The following is a 25150-nucleotide window of genomic DNA, read 5'->3' as shown; positions in this document are numbered from 1 at the left end:
AGGCTTGGGGGGGGGGCTTAGCGTAACTAACAGAAGATTGTATGCACCATAGCTTGATAGCTCATCTCATGAATATTAATGAGGTCAGAGGGTCAAATGTCAATATATTCAAAGTACAATAACAAAAGGTTTTCCTTATTTACAGCTGTTGTCATACAAAAATTCCCAGAGAAAACGCCAACAGAAGTCAAGGCCTACATAAGACAGAAGATGGCTAATGCAGTAAAAGCACAGAAAAGGAAGGCGGCAGTGGAGCAGTGACAGTTTTTTTATATTTGATGTTATTATGATAATTTCAGTGGTTTGTATATATTAAAGATGTTAGAAATAAATTGACTGAACTGAGAACTTTTTGTATTCTTCTATTTAGCTTATGTGTAAATTTAGGGTAACACTGAGATAACACTATGACTAATAGTCTGATAAATTGCAGTAAAACCATACATAAAGTAGGGTATATCTATGGCAAAAGTATGGTAAAATTATGGTTAAACCATGGTAAATTGTGGTCAAACTACGGTTAAAGTGTGGTAAATTGAGGAAAAGTGTGGCAAATGACGATATATTGTTGTAAATCTATGGTAAAATTAGTGTAAAACCATGGTATATATTGTGGTAAAAGTAGGGTATATTTGGGGTAAAAATAGGGTAAATGCACGGTAAATATTGTGGTAAAACTAGGGTAAAAGTCTGGTAAAAGTATAGTATATTTGGGGTATAAGTAGGGTATATTTGGGGTAAAAGCATGGTAAAATGTGGTAAACTAGTGTAAATGCATGGTAAAATTATGGTAAATTGTGGTAAAAGTAGGGTAAATTTATGGTAAATGCATGGTAAAAGTAGGGTATATTTGGGGTAAAAGTAGGGTATATTTGGGGTAAAAGCATGGTAAAATTAAGGTTAAACCATGAAAACCATGGTATATTGCGGTAAATTTAGGGTAAATGCATGGCAAAAGTAGGGTATATTTGGGATAAAAGTAGGGTATATTTGGGGTAAAAGTATGGTAAAATTAGGGTAAAACCATGGTATATTGTGGTAAACTAGTGTAAATGCATGGTAAAATTAAGGTAAATTGTGGTAAAAGTAGGGTATATTTGGGGTAAAAGCGTGGTAAAAGTAGGGTATATATGGGGTAAAAGCGTGGTAAAACCATGGTACATTGCGGTAAATTTAGGGTAAATGCATGGTAAATGTCAGGTAAATTTGGGGTAAAACCGTGGTAAATTTGTGGTAAAACCATGGTAAATTTACGGTAATGTACTACGGTAAACCGCGGTTTACCGCGTCCATAGGGCCAAAACACCGCGGTAATGTACAACAAATTTACCGCAGTTTTACCGCGGTTTTACCGTAGTAAAAGTGTGGTAAGTTACCGCGGTAAATTTGTGGTAAATTTTTTCCTGGGATAACATTACAGACCCCTTACAAGTTCCACTGTGCAAATTAGCTGAAGATTGTTCATTAGTGAACCAGATTTGCAACCTTTGAACAATCACACTTCAAACAACGTCCTCCACAACATAACCTCCATGGTGTGGTCATTATTTATCATGCATTCGTCATTGCAACACATGCGCATATATATCGGAGCTGCTTCCAGTTTAAAGCTATAGTTTTCAAGTGTGTTGCAAATGACGTAAGTTGTTAAGCCATGTTACCATCATTGTTCAGAGTGTGCGGTAATACGTCAACTGTTGCTCTCGCCTGAGCAATCACATGTCCTTCACTGTCGGCTGCAACACAAACGTAAAGACCGCTGTCGTCAGCTGTGACGTCTCGTAAAAGAACGTCATCGACTATCTATAAAACAAAGGATGCGAGAAAAAGTTGGAAAACCTTTTAGCCTCGAGCGGTGGATACAAACTCCGTCATTTCGTTTATAAAACCTAATCTATTGGCAATTGCAAATTGGGCCACACCTTTTTTCTTGAATATAGGCTATGCTTGATTCTTTAATAGAACACACCTCTTTAGCATCTTACATTTTTAATCTGTAATTCAAGAAGCTGAAGGGACAAATTACATAACAAGGCAATTCTTAGAGAACATGTCCTCCTTTTGACCTTTTTCCATTACTCAATGATTCCCGGCAATACATTAATTAACCTCATTGAAAATCATTTAGTCCTATCAGGAAGTTGTTATGGAACTCCCTGCCCCCCCCCCCTCTCCTCCGCTTAATAATACCTCAATGGTGCGTTGATTGTAAACCAAGGGAGAACCGTCCTTCAACCAACTCAGTTGAAGCGTTGCAATACTGGACGAACACGTCAGAAGATGACTTTCACCATCGAAGACCGTTACATCACCTGGCTGTGAGTCAAACACATAACTAGTGGGGAAGTCTGTGTAAATAAAATAAGAATACATGACATAATACTTAGATAAAAGAGCAAACGTTGTGAACATGTAACATGTATATAGCTCTATACAGTTAAAGTTGCGAATTTTAACTGTATTAAGCAGTTAGCAAGTACGTTTATATTGTCAATTAATGTGTTTGATAACTTGATTTATCTGTTGATAAATAAAGATTCAAGTCATTAAATATGCCATAGCTAGCTGAGCAATCCTTTATTGTTACTTTTTAGTATTGGTAGTATTAAATATTACGAGATTCTGTTTGAAATATCTTATAACTTGGACGCATTGTACCTCCCCTCCCCCATCCTCCACACCTTCGCCAAATGAAGGTCAATACATATTCGCCTAGAACTACAACGATGTCTCAGCGGTGACATTAAGACCAGTCTACTTTGTAATTCACAGTCAAGGTTGCACCTTTATTGTCTTTAACTGGCGAATAGTAACGTTTTTATTTAATTGACAAGAACATAGAAGTTCACAAACATATCATCGAGTGAATCTGGAGTGAATCTGATAAGATGTGGGACATGCTTGCAGAAGCAAACAGCTACCATGATGTATTAATGTTTCATTCAAGAAGGCACCTTGTTTCATGAAGCAGAGAACAATGTAGATTAAACTTACAAGCCCGTGCAGTAATTTCGGCTCTTCTGCCATCTGAGCTGGTGGCAACACATTTGTAAGTCCCAGGATGATGAACCTCTACGTCGGTTATTATCAAGCTATTATCACGTAGCAGAACGAGTCCATTTACAAGCCCTGCATGAATAGATAGGGTACCAAACTGACAGCAAGAGGTTCAATTACAGATGGTCTTCATACAAAATTGTTTGGAAATGTTTGGAAAGTAAGTATTGCATGCTCTGAAGTTCCAAAATAAATTATTCAGTATAGGTAATCATAATGATGGCATTTAATATTACTCTTTTTATTCATGCGGTACGTTTTTAATAAACCGATTGTAGGACATTATTTAATATATGTCGCTATTTTATCCCCTGAATGAAAAATATATATTTACCACTATCGTGCCGGAATATTTTGGGAAACATAGACAATTAAAATAAGTTTTCTATCGATCGAAGCCTCATGTCATAAAATCAGAGAATTTACTTTACTATTTCCGTATCACTTTACCCCATGCACCAGTACGTTGATATGTAACTATAGACGGATATTTTAATTACCTTGAGCAATTTGTATGTCATCTTTAAACCAAGTGACTTCAGCACTCGCGTCATCAACTTCACAATGAAATATGACTACATCTCCAAGAGTTAATTCGGTGTCTTCGGGGCGCTTCAAGAAAGCAAGCTGTCGGCTGGGGACATTTGTAATAGTGCGCAGAGGAGTAACAGCTGTAAGAATCAAAATGCTTGTTGTATAAGATTTATTTTGTTCTATATCCGTCGTATATCTACTCCCTGAATTGTTTACAAGATAAAGCTATTTACGAGTCTTGCTGACAGACGCTCTCCCTATCTGGTCTTCTGTTGTGACAATTATTCCCCACATCCACCCACGCCAAGGGAATGTAACAAACTTACTTTTTAAGAATAACTGTTAAGATTACATAAGATTATAAATTAAAAATAGAACCGTTGTATAACGTGTACAAGCAACAAAAGGAAGTAAATTTAACAAGTTGAAGCCTTCCTGCAAATTGCATTGGCATTTTGAAATGAAATTTTTAAGTGCTTCTGCTGAAATGAGCATGCTGTAAACTAAAAGTTTCAAAACTATAACTGTATGAAATACCGGCTCTCAGACTTTCAGTTACCGGTATCACGTTATGAATTGAAGAAATAACTTAATGTCCTAGAATACCTTTGAAGCAAAAAAATATATACCAGACATACCGTAAGGATGTGATACATTATAAACTAGGTTCGCATAGATATAATAACCAAATGTGGGTCATTTGTGTGTTCCTTTCTTTCAATTTCTTTCTTTTACACAAATTAGTCTCAAATAACATCATTGGTAACGCAATATGTAGCTTAGGCTCTTCTGTTAACTAAGCATTAAAAATTTCGTACTTAAAAATGCCGAGGCTCTAGCTTCTTGTCCACTTGGAGAACGGGCAAGACATGTGTATCTGCCAGTAAACCTGACCTCTGTATTGACGAAAATCAGATTCCCGTCGATCGTAACCTGAACGCTTTCTTCTGAATTATCTGCAAAAATAGCACCAAAAACAAAGGTAAATAGTTATAATAACAACAGTACACTGTTATATTTTTATGATCATCTTTAAATGGACACAGAGGTTAATGTAATACGAAAAATAAATTGTTTTCGTCTTCTCATACATTTATTTGTCTGTAATAGTTTTGCTTTATAAGGAAACTTGTTATAAACATCTCCTCTTCATCAGTTTTCCTTTATCTCGTTTTCTAATTAATTTAAAGCCTTTACATATAAATATAATATTGTAATACGTAAAAGCGCAAATAAAGGTCCACTTCGATAGCTTATTTTAGTACTCAAATGAAATGGTTATGATTGTGACAATTCTATTACATTTTTGATCATACTATACAGGAATTTTTGTGACAATTTGTTTCCATTTAAGTTGAACTTTCGACATTTAATCCCATCATAATGGCATGCACAATTCCTGATTATCTCAGGAGCATACCAAACTAAACAGACAAGAGATTGTATCCTGAAAGCATCTCTGTACACAGCCAGTTGGGACAATTTTCTACTGCTAATACCTTTCTAAACTGTCCACCCATTTTTCAAAGCACTCTTATTGACAGTATAAACAGTTCTTAACCTTTATCTTTTATAAACATGACGTTCATGCTGCTCATACGGACGGTACAAGTGATTTGGAGCGCGGGAAATGAATGTACAGTATCGAAGAAAGTATCCCAACTGGGTGCTGTACACATTATTTAACGATTAATTAGTAAACTGCAACCTGTTACGCAACTGCATCTGATGAGGAAGTTATTACCAACTCCCTGCTATAATAGGCATAGTTTCTCAAGTTCACTCAATTAAGGGTATACCTGATGAAATTTGACTCATCCCTTTAAACCAGAATCGACTTGCTGCTTCGTTGTTGACTTCACAAAATAGCTGAACAACTTCTCCCTCCTCAACAGTAACATCAGTCGGGGCCACTACAAATTGCAGTGTTTCAGGCGAGACTGTAAAGATGAAACGAGATTTGTGAGTAAACATTTTCTTCTCACAGCAGATAGTGATACGTAACATATTACTGTGTGACAATTCATCAATATAAAATATTGGAGTTTGTTTAAATTTGAAATGATAACTTGATTTCAAAGTTATGACCTCATTACTTAGACGATCCTCGATGCCATAAGGGTGCAACACGTTTATCCTATCAATTGTATTTCCAAACTACAAACGAAAAATGAAAAGTTTAATTTCTTATTAATAATATATGATTATTTGTAATGATTTCAATGAATCATGAAGCACTCAATAATTAAGGTTAATTTTGTTGACAGAATTTAGAAAAATGTCTTACTTAGTTTAATTGTAATTTTATTGTGCATACTAGTTAGTCGCATGATTCACTTATAGAGACAAGACTTAGTAAAGTGTGAATTTAAATTAAGTGCTGACACATATATTCCGAATTAAAAGAAGGATCAAGGCCAAAAAGTATGTTCTTCATATGAAAATAAACTATTTTTAAATCTTTGTAAAAGTATGTCACAATTAAAGTAAGCAAAAGAAAATGTTTAATATATTTACTTTAAAATTCATTGCGATGGTCGAGTTTAAATACCTAAGGGCATAACTATATATACTTTCATTCGGACGTACATATCTTTCTTTTTTTTCACTAACATTTGACATACTCATCACGCCCTTTCAATCCCATCCATTTGCTCATTTCGAAACATTGGCGAATAACTTACCAGTCTTCACATTTGATACAACTTCTAAGGGTGAGCATTCCACTGCGGCGTCTTCATCATGACCACAATTGTGGTCTCCAATATCATTTTTAGGACAGTCTTGTAAAGTTAGCGATGACACATCACATGCCACATTATCTAACAAAATCCTTCCAGATCCTTCACCGTAGTGCGCTGAGGATCTCGCACGGACAGCTCCTGGATAGCCAAGCTGTCTACAGACGACGGCCGCATCAACGATATCCCACGAGTCGTCACAAACCGTTCCCCATTCACCATTCACAGATACCTCGACTCTACCAACATTCGGTGTACTTCCACCAGCAAGACGAATACTTGCAATGGCTGAAACGACCAAACAGTTTTGATAACAACAAATAATACAAAAAATAATTCTTCCAGGATTTGTTTTGCTTTTTAAAGCCTGCATTTATTAGCTTCACGTAGTTTTTTTTTTTTTTTTGGACACGAAGTATAATTGTCTCATGTGGAACATCTGCAAAAGCTACACAAGGCTTATTTAACTCATAGTTGCACAATTCAACGAAGGATACCAAATGTTTGCGATCATTTGATACCTCTTAGTGATAAAAACATTATAATAACAAGTATTAATCGCTTGAGCTGAAACGTAATTCTTCATAATTTTATGATGAATATACAAATAAGCGACCCATTTATTATCTATCTTCATTGCAAATCATGGCTTAATATTGTACTAACAATTAAAGTATACGGAAGTGTAAAATATTTTACAGTTTTCCACCAACGACATGAAGTGCCTTCCATGTTTCTCTCTCGTACTGCTTCCCATCCCCCACCCGCCCCCTCCACCACCACCCAGAAAAATAAATGGCTACATACCTGGCGCAAAAGTTGTTGGAACCTCTAAGGGTAGACATTCTACACCAGCATCTTCTTCATGATCACAATTGTGATCTCCAATTTCACTTTTAGGACAGTCTTGTAAAGAAACCGATGACTCAGCACATGCCACATTATCTAACCAAATCCGTCCGGATCCTCCACCGTAGTGCGCTGATGATCTCGCACGGACAGCTCCTGGATATCCCAGCTGTCTACAGACGACCGTCGCATCAATAATATCCCATGCGTCGTCACAAACCGTTCCCCATTCACCATTCACCAACACCTCCACTCTTCCTTCACTCAGTTTGTTGCCATTAGATAGACGAATTTCGTCAATACCTGAAAAATGTCAATAATAATTCAATAATAATATATAATTATACGAATGCATCTACTAAAGAGAAACTAGTTGGAACGTTTGCTTGTAATTGTCATTGTTCGTTGATACACTAAAACTCTAAAGAACATCCGGCATATACTTTAGAGTGTCGAATCTAAGCTATTATATATAAGTTACATTATATAAGTTAATTGCAGACAAGTGTATTTTGTTTGCTTCATGCGTAAACAATTTGGCGGACTACAGCTGCCGATAAGAACGAAGTATTGTTACCATGCATTGTGATTCATCATAACGATAATGAGATATTGAAGTACTTTAAATAAGCAATTTATTCATGAAAAATAATTTGTTGATTTCGAATTGTAATAATGAGATCAGGATCTTATATAAACATGTTCTGTTTGATTAATTTCTTCTTCAGAGAAATCAACCCCCACCCCACCCTTCATGGTCAACTGTTATGAACATCTCGTCATATTAACAGTTGAGATATTGTCGGTATTTCGTCGTGTCGGAAACTATCAAACAAATCTCGAAGACATAGCATTATAACTGTGTGATTTGCCTCTGTGTTAAAATAAACCCTTATCTGTGGTTTATACTTTATTAGTGCATTGGCTCTTGACTCTAAATTTTCACTGATTAATTGAACATTAATAATTTCATTTTGTGTAATGTATCAGGCAGCCTGTCAATATTGAGAACTCTACCATGATATACAGTTCAATGGTAGAGAAAGCATGGCACAAACTACCGCAGCTAGACGAAATTAAAATGTTAATATGAAAACATGGCAAATCGAATGTAGTTGAGATATGTGTACGCGTGAATCACGTCCAACAGAGCTCTTACTCAAGTAGCAAGTAACCCCGAACGAAAATTTATGATGTTGTGTCATCTATTAATTGGTACCTGTGCCCTCACCTCCCCTCCCTTTTCTCCCTTTTCAAACCTTAATGGATTACTTCAGTTACCAGGTGTCACAGTTGAAACAGCCTCAAGTGGTAAACATTCCACACCAGCGTCTTCATCGTGACCACAATTAATGACTCCAATATCATTTTTAGGACAGTCTTGTAAAGAAACCGATGAATCATCGCATTCCACGTCATCTATCCAGATCCTTCCAGATCCTTCACCAAAGTGCGCCGAGGACCTCGCCCGGACAGCTCCTGGATAGCCAAGCTGTCTGCAGACAACCGTCGCATCAAAGATATCCCATAAGTCGTCACAAACCGTTCCCCATCTTCCATTCACCAAGACTTCCACTCTTCCAACATTCTCCGTTGGTCCACCAGCGAGACGAATTCTTTGAATGACTGGCAGGTAGAGAAGGACAGATTATTACACATGAATTCATTAAATGCTGTTCTTGTTTAATACAATTTGACATTCATAAGCCGTAAATAAGCCGTAAATAGGAAATGAATGTGTAGCAAGTGCCTATGAAGAGTGATCATTCTGTGAAAATTGTCAGATTCAAAGCACCATGGGTGCACTCTGTACAATCATAACACTTGGGTAATACGCCCTCAAAAACATTTATACAATGCCAATTTAAACGCATTCACACACCAGTAGAATCACTGTGGTCGAGTGGAACGGACTTCGGTTTGTGACACAAGGTCCAGGGTTCGATTCTAGCTTTTGCCTGATGAGTCCCAAAATGACGAAACCGGTCGTAAAGTGGAATTTTTCTGGTGTGTTATTCTTCATGTATTAACTATATGTCTGTCATACCACTTGCTACACATTCATTTCTTCTTTACTTATATATATATATATATATATATATATATATTTTTTTTATTATTATTTTTTTTTATTATTCATTACGAGTTCAATTATATATATCTTCATTTACCTTTGTCGTTTACCTCCATTTCATTAACATAAACTTTGTTCAAAGTATCTGTTTCGAGATGCGGCTTTAGGAATCACAAATGATTTCGAGTTGGTTAGCATCATGTTTGATCTCTAGAGTAAGGCCAAAATATGTCACCGAAAACAGAACTAGTATTGTTCGATACGGGTGACAAACGCCTACAGTGGAATTACGACCTTCCTTACCGGTTTCGAACCTCTGGACATCAGAATCGTCAGAATCGACAACATCACAAGAATCGTGACAAACTGTTCCCTTTTACTTAACGGCAGAACCGTGACTACTCCTCTCCTGTTTGCGTCTCCAAAATCATTTAGGTTTGATAGCAAGAACGTCTTTGGGCATAATTGTAATTCATATTTCGTTTGAGCAATAGTCAAGCCTTTATCAACTCTGCGAGATAAGCTAGTTGGATGAAGATTTCAGAGCATTTATACCAACTGCCAACAATTACATACAACTTGACAATAACGGAAGCAATAGTTTCAATTTCAGCATTCAAAACTTATTCAAGGTATGGCTAATATTTCCACACGCTTGTTACACCATCGTTTAGAAACATTCCATGATATATAAATACAGTGCATAAAATAATGCTTTCTAAAATTATGGTAACAACGGCAATGATAAATGGCGATATAAATCTAATTACTAACAACCATTTTTGTTTTAAATAAATAATTTCCAATTGCGGGTCCTGTCACAAAATGCCTAGGCCACTGTGTGATGAAGAAGGTATAGTAGAGAAGAGTACAAAGCGAGGATTTACCTTTTGAATTACACAACCAACACGACAAGGCAATTATCAAGAAGAATGTTTCTCTGCTTAATACCGTCATCTCTTCTTCAGAATTCAGAACCGTTTACTTTTATATCACTGGCAAAACGACCAGGCCACAGGAAACCCGCGAAAGAAGCTTCGTGTATTTCAATCTGGTTATCGCTGTGTTGAATGTATGCTTGTACCATCTGAGACTTGAGTGAAGTGCCCTTGTTCCACTTTCGACTGTGAGCAATCTACAGCAAATTGTGCGACACCATCTACATAGCTGCAGAAAAAGAATGAAAATGTCAAAGGTGATGTATCGTGTACTATCACATGACTAGCAGTCTGGAGTAAACTGGGGAATTTCCAGTCAGTGCCAATTACCACAGTTTTCCCCTAAGAACTCCTTTTGAGAGGACAATGCTAACAGTCGTGATCCTATTAAATAACACTCATGCACCGCTGTTGTGTCATGAAAATTTTACACAGGATGCATATTTCATGACCTTTCGGATTTCCTGTGTAAGACAACACTTCAATGCATAAAATGACACGACCTTGTTTAACCGGAATGTTACATCGTTCTCGCAATTCAGAGTTATAGAAGGATAGCAGTAACCAAGCAGGTCCACTTCTCGTAAATGTTAAAATCTTCTAAGTTCTTCACCAATCCGAGAAACATGCTATTAGGTAAAACACATTATTTGGTGAAGCTCATGTATGTTACATCTGTATTGAACATTTGGTTAGAGCATGACTTGCAAGTTGCGAAGCAATGTTTTGAAGCAAAACTACGTCTAATTTCCATACTTCTCAAACAAGTTGACAAACAATCGTTCTGATTTGACAACTATACATGCTCTCTCCTGCATAAATTCAGAAATAAAAAGTACACGTCATATTTGAATTCAACTATTCTTTATTACGAACCTCTTTTATTTCGCTGCCGTCCACAGCCAAAACTGTTCGTTTCTTGTCCATTCGTGACTACCCAAGTATTATATTTCCCCACTCCTAGAGACCCATGTTATTCTTTTAATTTTTTTTCTCATTTCCTTATCATAAAACACAGTAAATTATTTGATTTTAGAAGGTCTTATAGTCGGGTTTTTGCAATGTAATCTAAATTTAAACAATTTTGATTCAATATAACCTACGTCAAAATTCAGAATCCCTAGCGTTTAGTGTTCTATGTGTTAGTGCAAGCTGTAACACTTCCTACCTTGCTGCCTCATCATTTGACTACGGTGTTCACAAATTGTCATGTTTGTAGGAAGAAATGTTCATATGAAAGCACGAATATGCTAGTCCGTCAGTTCAGTCCGGCAAATTCTACGAAAGGTCAACTGTGTATGATAAGCTGACAATCCAAGATATAACTGATAGCCGAATCATTTGTTATAATTTTCACATAAATCAATAGGCAATGAGGGAGATGCTTGTATAGACTGAATGCTTATTTGTTGTCCTGTCTTGCTTCTTGCTACCATCGGATAAAGAGCAGTGGATCAGATCCGATTCATATATCATGTTCGAGGATAACTTCCAAGTGTCAACACTCTTTCAGTCTGGATCGGACGTAAGGGGAAGAAAGAGTGGTCTGAGATTACTTCAGGTGAAGTGCAAATGAAGTGTTTTCAACCATTTGTTTTTATAATTTAACAGATATTTTCCCCGGCCTGAAGTTTCTATTATAGATTGATCACTCTGTTTTCGACGACCTTGAAGAAGCTTGAGTTAATGCTGAATTGAATGATGACATTGAAAGAGGAAGAACGTGATAGATTCGCTGTGGAGTGTTGCTGTCGTTCGAAATTAACCTTTGTACGTGCATTACCAGAACTGTATTATTCTACAATGGTGATGTCGCCGCAAAGTAATATAAAGCAACGCATCTCTACAACTTCCTCAATAGATCCATTATCACCCAAAGGGAAGTCCCGAATGGCTACCTGAAAATCAATGTACCAATAAACTACCACAGATGTGTCAAATAACTTCGTTTTGCATACCATTCATTATTGTTAAGTGATATGGCTATCCTCTGTTCCACGTCTGGCGTTCATAATGTGGTGTTTTGTCGCTCAGAGTTATTGTGCGTTACTTTTTCCCACCGTGTTTGAATGACTGCAATTTCGTCATTTTGTATTCGTTTTGGCTGAAAGGAATGTTTACTATTGTATCGATACACATCAGGTGATTTATAAACGCAGGCACTTTTAGCAGTCAAGTAACGTTACTCTATTTAACAGTTTTGCATATTGACCAACTACTTCACCAACAACAAGAATTATTATGTTTGTCAAAATAAAATTGACTATAATTTCATTGCCTGTTACTCTTCACAGGAAATCAAAAGATCCAGCCGAATGATTCAGGTTTTAGATTCGTGTGATCTACATAACACTACGAATAAATCAGTTTTTGCTTTGGTATATGAGAGAATATATGATATCAAGCTACTTGGATTCAAAATGTAGAAAATAACACCAAGGCATGTTTTATTTCAACCAACTTTTTAGTTGATTCTGATTATTTTTATTCGATTGTATGCAATGTTAGTTTATCATTAGTATATTAATTGACATATCAATATATAGGTCACAAATACGTCAAAGGCAATTGTGATGGCTACGAATTCTCGATCGTTTGATAACGCTATACTTATGAAACGCAAATGTTGTTCTAATGTATCCTACGTTTATAATAGTCAGCTTATCTATGTGAGTACGAATGCTAATACAGAACATCACTCTCTTGTACTAGTTAAAGCATTCAATATTCATTTACTACTCTTTCCAACCATTGGTGATACTTTGAGTACCTGGTATAGACCCCGTCACTACCTGCATCACCGCAACCAATTCCCCAACTAACAATGCCAATCAAGTACCAACGATCACCTTCCTTTACAGCATACGGCCCACCACTGTCTCCCTGACAAGCATCGGCTCCACCTCTCCTATAACCAGCGCAGAACATATTTTTCGTGAAAACGATACCTCTTTCTTGATACTTCTTCTTGCATTTGGGAAATGTGTTAAATGGCAAGTATACTTCTTGTAGGTAGACTGATCCAGGACCCCGATTGATGGTAGCTCCCCATCCGTTTACCCGCCCAGACACACGGTCCACTAACAGTCGTCGATCCATTGTCCTGTTTGCTAAGCAGATTGGACGTATGTAATTGCTGTACCTCGATAATGGTGTGGCTAACTTTATTAAAGCAATATCGTTATTAAACGTCTCGCTGTCGAAGTTTTCGTGCACGTAGAAGGCCTCTACCCGTACAGATATTTCAGCGTCATCTTCGATCAATGTGTTATGATCCCCCAGTCGTACAAATAGATGCTCGGCACGCAAGTCATCTTCCATATCAAAACAATGAGCAGCGGTTACTACCCACTGTCTGTCTATGAGGGAACCACCACAATGGTGACCTCCAACACCAAGTCCATGGATATAGAGCCTGGCTATCCAAGGGGCGGAGCCTCTCACTGCGTCCCGCCCACCAACAACGCGACCACTCTGCAAACGTCTACTGTTGGCATCATCTAAGACCTCAGAAGATGTAACAATTCCGCAATCTGTAGAAGAAAAAAAAAAGAATGATAAACTCAAATCATAACTGAACAATGTTAATACATTTTACTTATTTACTTTGCTTCAGTAATTTTCAAAAACGGTTTGAATAGATGGTGAACAAAATAAGTTTAGTTATGTTTATAACAGCGGCGTAGCTAGGATTTTTTGAGTGGGGGGGGGCATGGGGGCTGTTCTTTCTTGTGGGGGGGCCGGAGGTTACTATCTAAGCGGAGCGCACAGAGAAAATTTGAGATTTCTGCACCCCCCCAGATTGCAGGGGATGGCACCTGTGAGGCAAAATAGCAACCAAAAAGATGTGCAACTTTGGTGACAGAAATGCAAAAAAAGTTTTTTCTCTTTCATGCTGACTGGCCTTGCCAACTCAGCCAGACTTTTAACTTGAGGGAAATTGGCATCATTTGTCGTTTCAAGGTGTCAAGGCCTTTCTCCCAACTCAAACCCCTGTGGGCTACCGGTTGGTTTGCAGGATATGCCCACATGTGGACTAAAATACATTAGAGGAAGGGGATGGAAGACTAACACGCATCGATGTTTCGGTAATGGTCCACATTGGTGGCTCGGTGCTAATTAGGCCATTTATTGGGTTTCTTGAGGCAGCTGTCATCAGAATCTGGGTTTTTGTGCCAATGGATGACCGATAACATGTATTGGTATGTAAATTTCTTCTTCATATATCTAGCAACACTCTAAAAACAAATGAGTGGATTTCATTCCATTGGAGTGATCACTCGGCGCACTTCAAATTAAGAGTGAAATTTAACTCTATTAGAGTTAACCCTCACTCCTAATATGAGTGAATATAACTCTATTTAGGAGTTAAGATTTACTCCAATGGAGTGGAAATTCACTCTTATACCGGAATGTGCTGAGTGATCACTCCCATGGCGTGAAATTCACCTATGTTTTTATCAGTAAAGTGCATATCATCATAGACGTACGTACGTACTATACGTACGATCGTATATCAGACGCACTCGATACCCACGATACGATACGGTCCTGGAGAAACAATTTCCACTCATCATTTTTTAAGGCGATACAGTCAGTAGTGAACAGGCACAGCCGCATGTTTACAGGAATTTCAGAGTTCCCAATACTTTTTATCTCTTCCAGTAGTGGAAAATCATGTTTCGACAGTTTCGTGGCCATAAAAAAAAGTTGTTTTGTGGAATATTCAATGACATATCAGGGTCGGATGCAGGGTTTGTGACAGGGGGGTCTGACTGGTCCAGCCGCGCCTGAACGTAAGACTATCTAAGCGGAGCGCCATCATCGGTTGGCGCGGAGCGTACAAGAAAAATTTTGGCTTTACAAACCCCCCAGATGGCCGGAAACGGCACTTCCCGAGTATTCTAAGCTGCATGTACCTAGCTTGAAAATAGGGATCTCATGTCTGCAATTTCTCAATTGATGAGAAAAAAACAATCTATGAAATATGGTATTACATATCAGATGAGTTGAGATGATACAAAAATCATAATGCCTTTAGCCCCAATCCCCTCCCGTTCCGTCAACACTGTTTGATGCAGGGCCGGATCCAGGATTCTGGGAGGGTGAGGGGTTTGCGCATGAAAAATTCGTTAGCGCATCCTAGCAGCCTGCCGCTCTGTAACCTCACCGCCCAAAAAAATTCGAACACCACCTCAATTTTGAAACTTTTCGGTCTGAAAATTGAGATTGTTAGGCATTTTTGGCACGTGTAGCACGCGTGCACACTTGTTCATTTGACGGAATAGACACACCTGGCTGACTTGTGAGGATAACCGCTTTTCTGACGTCCTACATGTTTAAAATTGGCGTTTAATTTAATAATTTTTTTCTCTCTCTTTTTTTCCTTTTTTTCTCTCTCTTGTTTTTGGGGCCAAGAGCAGGGGGGTCCGGACCCCCTGGACCCCCCTGGATCCGCGCCTGCATATATTCATTTGACTCGAGGCAATATATAAATACCCGATACCTCGGCTCAGTACAAACGGTGCCAATCTTTTGGTAGATTGTTGCGCTAGGTGGAAGCACTGAACATATTTTCAGCAGATATCGATATCGCACAGCACAACAAGGTTTGTGGTGTATGGTCGCAATCGTCGCATCGACCATTGCCATACCATGCTGTGTGACCATTCTCATGCCATGCCTTATTCTGCCAGATGCAGACGAGAAAATTGTGTAACTCTATTTCCCAAATTATTGAACAAAAAATATTAGTGAATCGCACTTTTTTTACCCCATACCCAGTGGGGGCCAGTGGGGGGCCCCAGCCGATTTCATGGGGGGGCCTCGGTTCCCCCAGGCCCCCCCCCCCCCGTAGCTACGCCACTGGTTTATAAGTTGTAACATTATAATGACCACTTTAATCACTCTCGATATAGTGGGAAAGAGCAATATTGTCATCAACATGATTTCCACCGTCTCATATTAAACCGATTGATGCTCTAGGTCTGGTTAAATAAATATAGCTGTTCTTACCATTTTGTCGTCTTCAGGAACGACATTTTATAATAACGTGTTAACATGGCAATAACAATGATTGGAATCGTACTATAAATGCCATCTCAAATTACGATCACGAGGCATACATCTAACGAGCTTTTCTTAGGAAAAAAACATACAAAATTGCAAAGTTGACTTTAAGACAGGACTAGCTAATAGCAGGAAGACTAGAAATCATGCAGAAACTAAAGACAATTCGTACAGATAAAATGTGCGTCTCCAGTTCAAGATTTTTATGTTAGAAAGGTAGATTCGGAATGTGCAGACAGTGAGTTAACGAAGCGCACTGCTAAAAGCGCTATTAATTGTGACGTTTTAAGTAGATAGGAAAGTGTGTAACTTGAGAGAAGACAGGTAATTTCATTTCGTTTCAAGTTGACAACTAACTTCAGCAAGTACAAACACTAAATTCGTCACCTCTCTGTTGGATCCATTTCAGCCCAGAGTCTTAAAGAACCGTATTTAGTTTGGTTTCTGATTTCCTGCAAAGTCCTTCATCCGAGTGCTACAATATATAGCTTCACAGTGGATCAAACGATAGAGATTTTATCACCTAATGACAACTAAAAAATGGTTCAATTATATACTAAAAATCAAATATCAAAATCAAAATATGTTTTTTAATAAGTCATTCAAAAAAATGGAATCCTGCACGTTTAAGGTTCATACACTATGTTTTGACTGTGTGTTAGGGATTGTGTAGAGTACAATACCGTCTACCCTAACATCTTAAGTTTTGAGGTTTTGTAATAGTACAAACACAATAATTAGCTCAAGTACCTGTTTTGACCATACAATAACTTACCAAAATCGTTAAGATTATGGGTTACTACGACGACTGTTGCTGCTGCCTGTGCAACCGTATGGCCCTCACTATCGGATGCAACGCATACATACTGACCGTTGTCGTTGGCTGTAACGTCACGTAACAGGACGTCACCACCTAACTGCAAAAAGGAGTTCCAGAGTATAAAGGTATGTCCAGTATTGATTCTCCTTGTAAAATTCGTGTTATGGATCATGCAATTTCATCTTTTTTTCTCTTCTACTTTAGCAATCAACTTTTCCACCTTAGCAACTTTTCATACTAAGAGCTCAAGGGCAAAGAAATATGTTCGCACAAAGGCACACAGATGGAACCACTTACCAAAAGGCTAACTAAGTCATCTCTTGACATCAGACTGAATACCTCTAGCACCTTCCAAAAATTGTTATCACTTGTTATATATCACCCTTTTTATTTATTACATCCATGCAATAAATCATATTATCTTCCTAACCTGGCACAAAAGCAATACCTTGAATATTCGTTCGCTGTAAATCAACGGCGCACCATCCTTCAACCAACTCAGTTCTAGCGTTGCAATTCTCAAAGCACAAGTCAGGTGGTAGATTTCTCCATCGAAAACCGTTCCATCAGACGGAACTGATTCGAACACATAGCTAGTGGGAAAGTCTGTTACGTTGAAATAGAAAAATATCTCACTTTTCGTTCATAGTTTCCCAATTGAGTCTAGTAAGACAGTGCAAATCGAATTGCATTTATTCAAAGGAAGCAAAAAGAGAATGCAGGAAAAGAAGTTAATGTAACTCACATGCACGTGCAGTAGCTTCGGCTGTTCTACCATCTGGGCTGGTCACAACACATCGGTAAGTACCTTGATGATGGATTTCTGTATTTACTATTACCAAGCTGTTGTCAAGTAATTTAATAAATCCTTGAGATTTTCCTCCTGTGAGAAATGTAAAATACAGTGCCCCTATTTACAAGAGAAATAGTGAGAATAGAGTGGCCAACTTCATCTAAGTCCTGCTTTACTAATCACAAAATGGGGACTGATGGTTCAACACCACGTTAACTAAAAGATATTTGATAGCAATTAGTAGTACAATAACCGAGATTAGTTATCAATGGTACACTGTACACTTTTCAAAACTTGAGAAAAAACCCATGGTGAGAGGGGGACGAAATTCACCGGTCTTTTCATGTCTTGTTTACCGCTATACCACCGAAACATCGTAAAGGGCGACTCATCGATTGAGCAGCGTGTGGGTCTATATGCTGCTCGTTTATCACAATCAAGTTGCCAATTGCCTAAAACAAACTCGTATGGGGGAGTTGACATAATGACAACCAACAAAAAACAACAACATGTCTTTAGAAAATGTATTACCGATAGTAGTTTCGATATCGTCTTTAAACCAATTTACTTCAGCATTGGCAATATCGACACCACAATGAAACTGAGCAACATGCCCGAGAGTTAATACGGTGTCTTCAGGACGCCTAATGAAAACAGGCTCAAATACGGTGACAGGTGTAGTAATGTCAGGAGAAGCAATACCTGTAACAAACAACAAATATCACTCAGAAAATTAGTACTGGGTAAAGTTAATCAAATGTGTCATTAGAACGCCAAAATTCCTCCGTTTGTTCTTCTATGACACATTTTGAGACATGTTAACATCAATTTTCTAGTTTAGACCCAAAATATGTAACTATTTTGCTTTTTGTTTGTCTATTTAGAACATTTTGTGGAGTTTTGTAGGAGTTGACACTTTACGGGCTTATATTATAACATGGAAGGGAATATCAAATTGTTGAGTTACGGTATTACACTTAATTTTACAGCACGTCAAAATTCGTATTTTGTCGTGTGGTCATGTTTTACTATAACACGTTAAGTCATCAACTCGCCTGTCCCTTCAGCACCACCGTAGTTCTGTTAAATTTATGTAATGATATTTCATTCTTCTAACTTAACCAATGATCCACAAAAGACAACTCTTGTAAGAAGTAGCAGTACCCTACATTTGAATCGGCTTTAATATATCCAAACCTTACTTGACGAGAGAGTGTCTCCCCCTGCCCTGTAGGAAATATTGTGCTCTCCGCACCCCCCCCCCCCCCCCTCTTTTCCATCTGTGCAACTTACATTTGTACACGATATTCTGAAAAGTACATGGCACATGTAATATGTCTCTCCTTTATTTGTTAGTGCCCCTCCAAGCCTGAGCCCATCGCATTAATATTGACGTAATAGTTTTAAATGTATACTTAGTAAAGCTGTCGCTCGAATTTCTGTCCCTCCAGGCAACCGTGCTACACACGTGTATTTGCCGGCGTGTTTGGTCTCAGTTCTGGGAAATGTAACCATGTTACTTGAAACATAAACACCGTCTTCCAAATCTCCTGGAAACAAAAATACAGTAAAATATCATATAATAAAACCTGCTGAAATGATACCTGGACAAGTAACAGTGTAAAGTGTAGAATATTTCAACGTAACGGATGAGTTTCGACATATATAATATTCACGGTTGTAGATATAACATTATAGTCCTGCAAGTAGTCATTTTAGACGCGGATCATCAAGACACTCACCTTGAACATACGCTAAGTCGCCTCACATACCTGATAAAAAAATGGTAGTCCCGACTTATTAAGAATAGCTCACACTAACAACTAAAATATTCTTGAGGATTTCATTGCTTAAAGATAAATTTTACAGTTTGGCCAGTGTCATATATTCCTTATTTATAGATTTCTCCATCAATTTTTAAGTTTAAAAACGCAATGTTTCTAATTATCCGCATATCTAGCATTTACGATACATGGCCGAAGTCAACCATCTCCAAAAGTATCACGATGTGTCTATAATATCTCATGACTGGTGAGAAAGGGAAATAATTAACTGAAGAAGTTTACTCGACTGAAGTTGACGCGTCCCTTTATACCAATACAGACTTGCTTCTTCGGTGTTAACTTCGCAAAGTAGCTCAGTGTGTTCTCCTTCGTCAACAGTAACATCTCCTGGGCGAACAACAAACTGTAGTCTCTCTTCCAAAACTGCGGACGAAATAACCACATTTTCGTGAATGCTCTATAGCCTTCTAGATGGTTAAGTTCCAACATGCATGATAACATCAGGAATACTTTCTTCAAGGTCCCTGGTTGTAGTGATATTGTATATAAATGTTAACATCGATGTGTAAAAATATACAACATAACATATTGCAAATATAATAAGCGTGCATATGAACTATTTTCTGTTTGATCATCCTACCAATGCATCCAGTGTCACCTGAATTCCTCACATAACTTTGTCGACACTCGCAATGGAAGCCGGATGGTGTGTCGTCCACGCATATCTCCCCTTCTCCTATACAGCTATCATCTGAATTTTCACAGGAAGCAACTGCAAAAAGAGCAGAATAAATACATTACATTAAATATATTATAATAATTGGCATAGATATCATGGTAGTGCCACAGAGATTTGAAGGAAATTCTCAAAGTTGAGTGAACCCTCCCCTCACAACCATATCTGAATATCTAGGCCTATATTCATCTACACCACTCTTTCTAACCTGCACTTGTGCTTATATAATGAGACGGCTATACCGTCACACACGGAATCCTCTGGTATACGTTCCAACCGCCGCTCCTCATGCAAATTACGTTAGGGCTGAGAACTAAAGCTGAACTCGTGAAGTATCCATCTTCACAGGCCACATCGAATGTGCTTTTGGAAGTCCTTGCACAACCGAGATATAAACAATACATAATAGAGAGCTTGTGAAACGAACCGTATTGACCCAACACATATCTTCATAGCTCATTCCGTTGATGACATAAACCATTTTGAAATTAATTCATTTTATTTAGATAAGTACGTACTTGCGCAATAATTTGTAACATAATGGAACGAGCTATGAAGCGGTCCGCATATTAACTTAACAACTCGACAGAAAAAAACAAGAAACGAAACAAAAATCAACACTAAATAGAAGAAAGCCAACCTAGGTACAACACTTGATACAGCAACATATCTATTCCTTGCCAATTATGTCGCACATAATCAAGTAAATGTTCCATATAATAGGAAAGATTTCCTTGAAAACGAGAAATGTTTGATGTAAAAAATATAATTATGTTTTCTAATTCTTTGGCGAAGGGTTAAATTTTTCCTCTAGTTAACCGTCAGTTTTATAATATAAATTCGTGCACTATTTTCTTTCTATCATCGGTTAACCTTACCAATGCATCTGGTGTCACCTGGTTTCCTTACATAACTTTGTTGACACTCGCAATGGAAACCAGATGGTGTGTCGTCCACGCATATCTCTCCTTCTCTTCTACAGCTTTCAGCTGAATTTTCACAGGAAGCAACTGAGAAAAGAGCAGAATGAATGTATTACATTAAATATATTTAATTATTGACATAGGTTTCTTGGTAGCACCGCAGAAATGTGAAGGAAATTCCTAAAGTTGAGTGAACCCTCCACTCACCACTGTCTCTTATTATATATTTTCATTTATACTACTCATTCTATTTACACTTATACTTATATTATGAGATGGCTATACCTTCGCACACGGAATCCTCTGGTACGTTCCAAACGCCGCCCCTCATGCAAATTACGATAGAGTTGAGAACTAAAGCTGAACTCGTGACGTAACCATCTTCACAGGCCACAGCGCATGCGCTATTGGGTGTCCTTGCACAACCAGCGAATATAGCGTGAGGAACAGGTGGACATTTGATCTCAAACATATCTGGTAAGATGAATGGCAATTGCAACTGGTAGAATGTTTCAAATCAACATCACAAAATTCAAGACAAAGGAATTTGTTCCTCGTCGATCTGTAATTCACTTGAAATCATTTTCGTTCTTGAATAGCAAGGTTAAAACTATATCCATTCCAGTTTATTCACTAGTTTTCATAATCTACATAATGTCCAACTCGTTGTTTATGCGATCATTTTATGTAAGCTTCAGGTAATGTAATCCACCAACATTGTCATAAATAGAGTAGTTATCAGCTCTACCGACCAATAACAGTTTTGTTTAGTAAAAATCATTGCTTTTGTGCATCTGTAAATGTATTGGGTTTCTGGTTTCGAGCGATATTTACATGTTCCCCGCTTTGTTCATTGTGTATCCTATTTTACGTGTATTTTTCTTCTTCCATGAGCTTCGAGATTTGTAATGCATGAGTTTGCGAATACAGTTCACTTACAAAAAGGAATGTTTTATTTACCTACATTCGCCTGTAGGCTAAGGGCAGCGACGTCGTTCACTTTTGGGTCGAACAAAGCACAAATCTATATGGGGAGAAATCACAGCGGTTCAATTGATAAATTTAGTGATAACTTAAGTATTTATATGAAACCTAAACTTGACGAGCTCCGGTTGTTTACCGAAAACAGTGGTTACGTGCGTTAATCAGTCGTCAGCGGGCTGGGGTTAGTCGTATGACTATTTGTTGTCACTGCCATTAATGATTTTCCGAGTAACGACGGTCGAGTTGAGTCGCATCGGGACGGGATCAGTCAAACAGTACGGTGCCGCGGGCTTAAGTCTTAATGTTTATTCACATTTTTTTAATAAATTCTGATAATTCAACAAAACCAAGTGTTTTGTTTAACATAACAACAGAGCTGATATTCAACACGATTTATCCTTGTCACATCTTTACTTCATTAAAAAACCAAGTCATTTGAGGACATAAAACTCTTTGTTTTCCTGTTGAACTGACCTAGCTGCATGTGTACTAGAGTGTATAGTCCAGTCGCTTCAATTGACGAACCTCAGCTCTTGGAAGTGAAATATGCACCATGAATAAGCATACAATGTGAACTGTTTCAAATATAGAACATATTTGAGTCATGTAATCATCATTAATACTTGAGCGTAAACAATCAGGTTACATGCTAAAACGCGATTTGAACCATTTGAATTCAGAAGTAAAATTCTAAGCCATATCGTATACAAAATACTTGTTCTCTTTTTGGTTTCCCGAAAGGAAAGCTATGGAGTCACTCTTAACGAACTTTGAAAATTGCGAGGGGGGGGGGGGGTGGGGCCGCGGATTTCAAAATCGGCAATTATATAATGCGGATCGCAAAGTCTGTAATGACTATTACGATTAGATTCGTCCAACACGGCAACATACATAAACACTGTACTCAAAGCCGAAGAATTTGTTGGTAAAACACCCATTGGCCAGCGACGGCATAGTGTCTTTTCTCAAAAAGGTTCGTATTGCAAAATTCGTAGGGTCTGCACTGCTTGTCAATGTTAGAAAAAAAATTATGAATGGAACATTACAATTCAATTAGTAACTATTTATTTAGTAACTTTTAATAAAAGTAGGTAGTTAACATGACTTTAAATGTTAAACTATGTTGTGTTCTATACAGACATTGGTAACCCCCTTATACAATAAACAACAAAAAGGTAACGTAAATAAAATCTATAAGTGGAAATAATAATAATGATAATGACGACTATGACAATAACAATAAAATCATCATCCTCATCCTCATCATCCTCATCATCATCATCATCATCATCATCATCATCATCATCATCATCATCATCATCATCATCATCATCATCATCATCATCATCATCATCATCATCATCATCATCATCATCATCATCATCATCATCATCATCATCATCATCATCATCATCATCATTATCATCCTCCTCATCATCATCAAGTATGCAAACAATTGCGAAGAGTAAACTAAAAAATGGAAAACTAGTCTCAAAGATCCACCATATTTCATCTGAGCAGCCTTAATCATAATAACATTTTCAGAAGGCAGTGAAGTAGCCCTCCTCTTACAATCCTCTCTAAGAAGGCTTTCGCTACTGACTAATATGAAATTCTTTCAGTACCCCTGTCATGTCAGTTTCATGTTTTCTAATCTTGAAAACTAACCTCTGTAGTGACTTCTTCTTGAATATCATCAGAAATTGAATTCAAGACAATAGTGTACATCCAGGAATCACTGAAAATAAGTCAATAATTAAAAAAGGGGATAAGAAATCGTTCCCACACTGTCCTTGTATGGAGCTTGAGTGGCTTAGCATTGTCAGACGATGCATGTGCCCTTGTTGTAAAGTAATATTGATCAAAAATTGTAGTGGAGATTTATTTAATGTATAATTTGGTCTTTTTTGATATTATCTTTTTTAAAGTGTTTGACAACAACTGACGATCCTTTTTACTTGAATTTAGTCCACAAAAATTGTGTTAACTAAGCTGTAACCAACAAACCAACTTTAAAATGTACATTTCATGAAACATAATGGCTCTAGTTTAAAACCTTAACTCTACTTTCACATAAAATACCATGTGTCTTTTGAAAGCAACTTTACACTCAGTAACAGTCCAATAGTTTGTCATCGGGATGTATTCGGTGGACGGTGGCTAAACCCATGCAGGTCGTGGCAAAGGCGTGGTTAAACCAGGCTCTGACTTTTGGCAAAGATCGTGTGCAGTATCTGTACTTAACAGCTTTACATCTGAATCGCGATACACACTTGACCATTCAAGGGGACTGGGATTGAAAGTGTATCAGTAGTTTCATTCTCTTTCTTGGGTGATTTTACATAAAAAGGTATCCTCTGACTATAGGCAAGGATTCATTCACGCCAAGTAGAACGTAGAACCAAGTTGACTGATCCGCTTGGCATCCTCCGCGGAGAATTGGACACGGGATACTCCGGACCGTTCTAAACTACAGCGTGTCTTGAACCAAGCAAGATTTAAGTAACCGGCAGAGTGAGTCATTCATTTGCCCATCATAGAGCCCGCCAAGTTGCGTCAGCTGATCAAATATATGTTGAATAAATATTTAAAGTCTCCAGAGAGAAGTTTGCCATCATGCTATCATGGGAAAAGACGTTTTGCATAAACTCACTTTAGATGGGTTCGAGCCTGGATGATCAGGTTTCCGGTCCATCGTTTTCTGACACCTGACTAAGTACTTCTCGATAAGCTTAAATATACCTTGACGGTTAGACAATTTATCTTTCAACAAATATGGTTCCTCATATTAGCACAATGGATGAGTATACTGAAAATCTACAAAACATGTATATAATTCATCTTCCTT

General features: G+C 37.7%; 1 protein-coding gene across 1 annotated transcript in view; it reads right to left on the bottom strand.

The window, feature by feature from the left end:
• LOC139965597 (uncharacterized) overlaps positions 1–25150 on the bottom strand; it is a 37482-nt gene that overhangs the window by 4759 nt on the left and 7573 nt on the right. Inside the window, exons 6-27 of the mRNA XM_071968131.1 lie at positions 23971–24040; positions 22279–22342; positions 21604–21792; positions 21274–21405; positions 20300–20431; positions 19942–20082; positions 19291–19425; positions 18407–18577; positions 17828–17965; positions 17531–17688; positions 17038–17179; positions 12919–13726; positions 10340–10422; positions 8463–8807; positions 7140–7484; positions 6276–6620; positions 5391–5531; positions 4410–4547; positions 3558–3728; positions 2995–3129; positions 2191–2348; positions 1662–1803 (exon numbers count right to left, since the gene is read on the bottom strand). Coding sequence (XP_071824232.1) covers positions 1662–1803; positions 2191–2348; positions 2995–3129; positions 3558–3728; positions 4410–4547; positions 5391–5531; positions 6276–6620; positions 7140–7484; positions 8463–8807; positions 10340–10422; positions 12919–13726; positions 17038–17179; positions 17531–17688; positions 17828–17965; positions 18407–18577; positions 19291–19425; positions 19942–20082; positions 20300–20431; positions 21274–21405; positions 21604–21792; positions 22279–22342; positions 23971–24040 — 4283 coding nt within the window. The remainder of the gene's footprint in view (positions 1–1661; positions 1804–2190; positions 2349–2994; positions 3130–3557; positions 3729–4409; positions 4548–5390; positions 5532–6275; positions 6621–7139; positions 7485–8462; positions 8808–10339; positions 10423–12918; positions 13727–17037; positions 17180–17530; positions 17689–17827; positions 17966–18406; positions 18578–19290; positions 19426–19941; positions 20083–20299; positions 20432–21273; positions 21406–21603; positions 21793–22278; positions 22343–23970; positions 24041–25150) is intronic.

The sequence above is a fragment of the Apostichopus japonicus genome, chromosome 3 (genome assembly GCF_037975245.1).
Source record: "Apostichopus japonicus isolate 1M-3 chromosome 3, ASM3797524v1, whole genome shotgun sequence".
NCBI lineage: Eukaryota > Metazoa > Echinodermata > Holothuroidea > Aspidochirotida > Stichopodidae > Apostichopus > Apostichopus japonicus.
The sequence above is the reverse complement of the archived record's forward strand: the minus strand, read 5'-3'. Positions and strand labels throughout refer to the sequence as shown.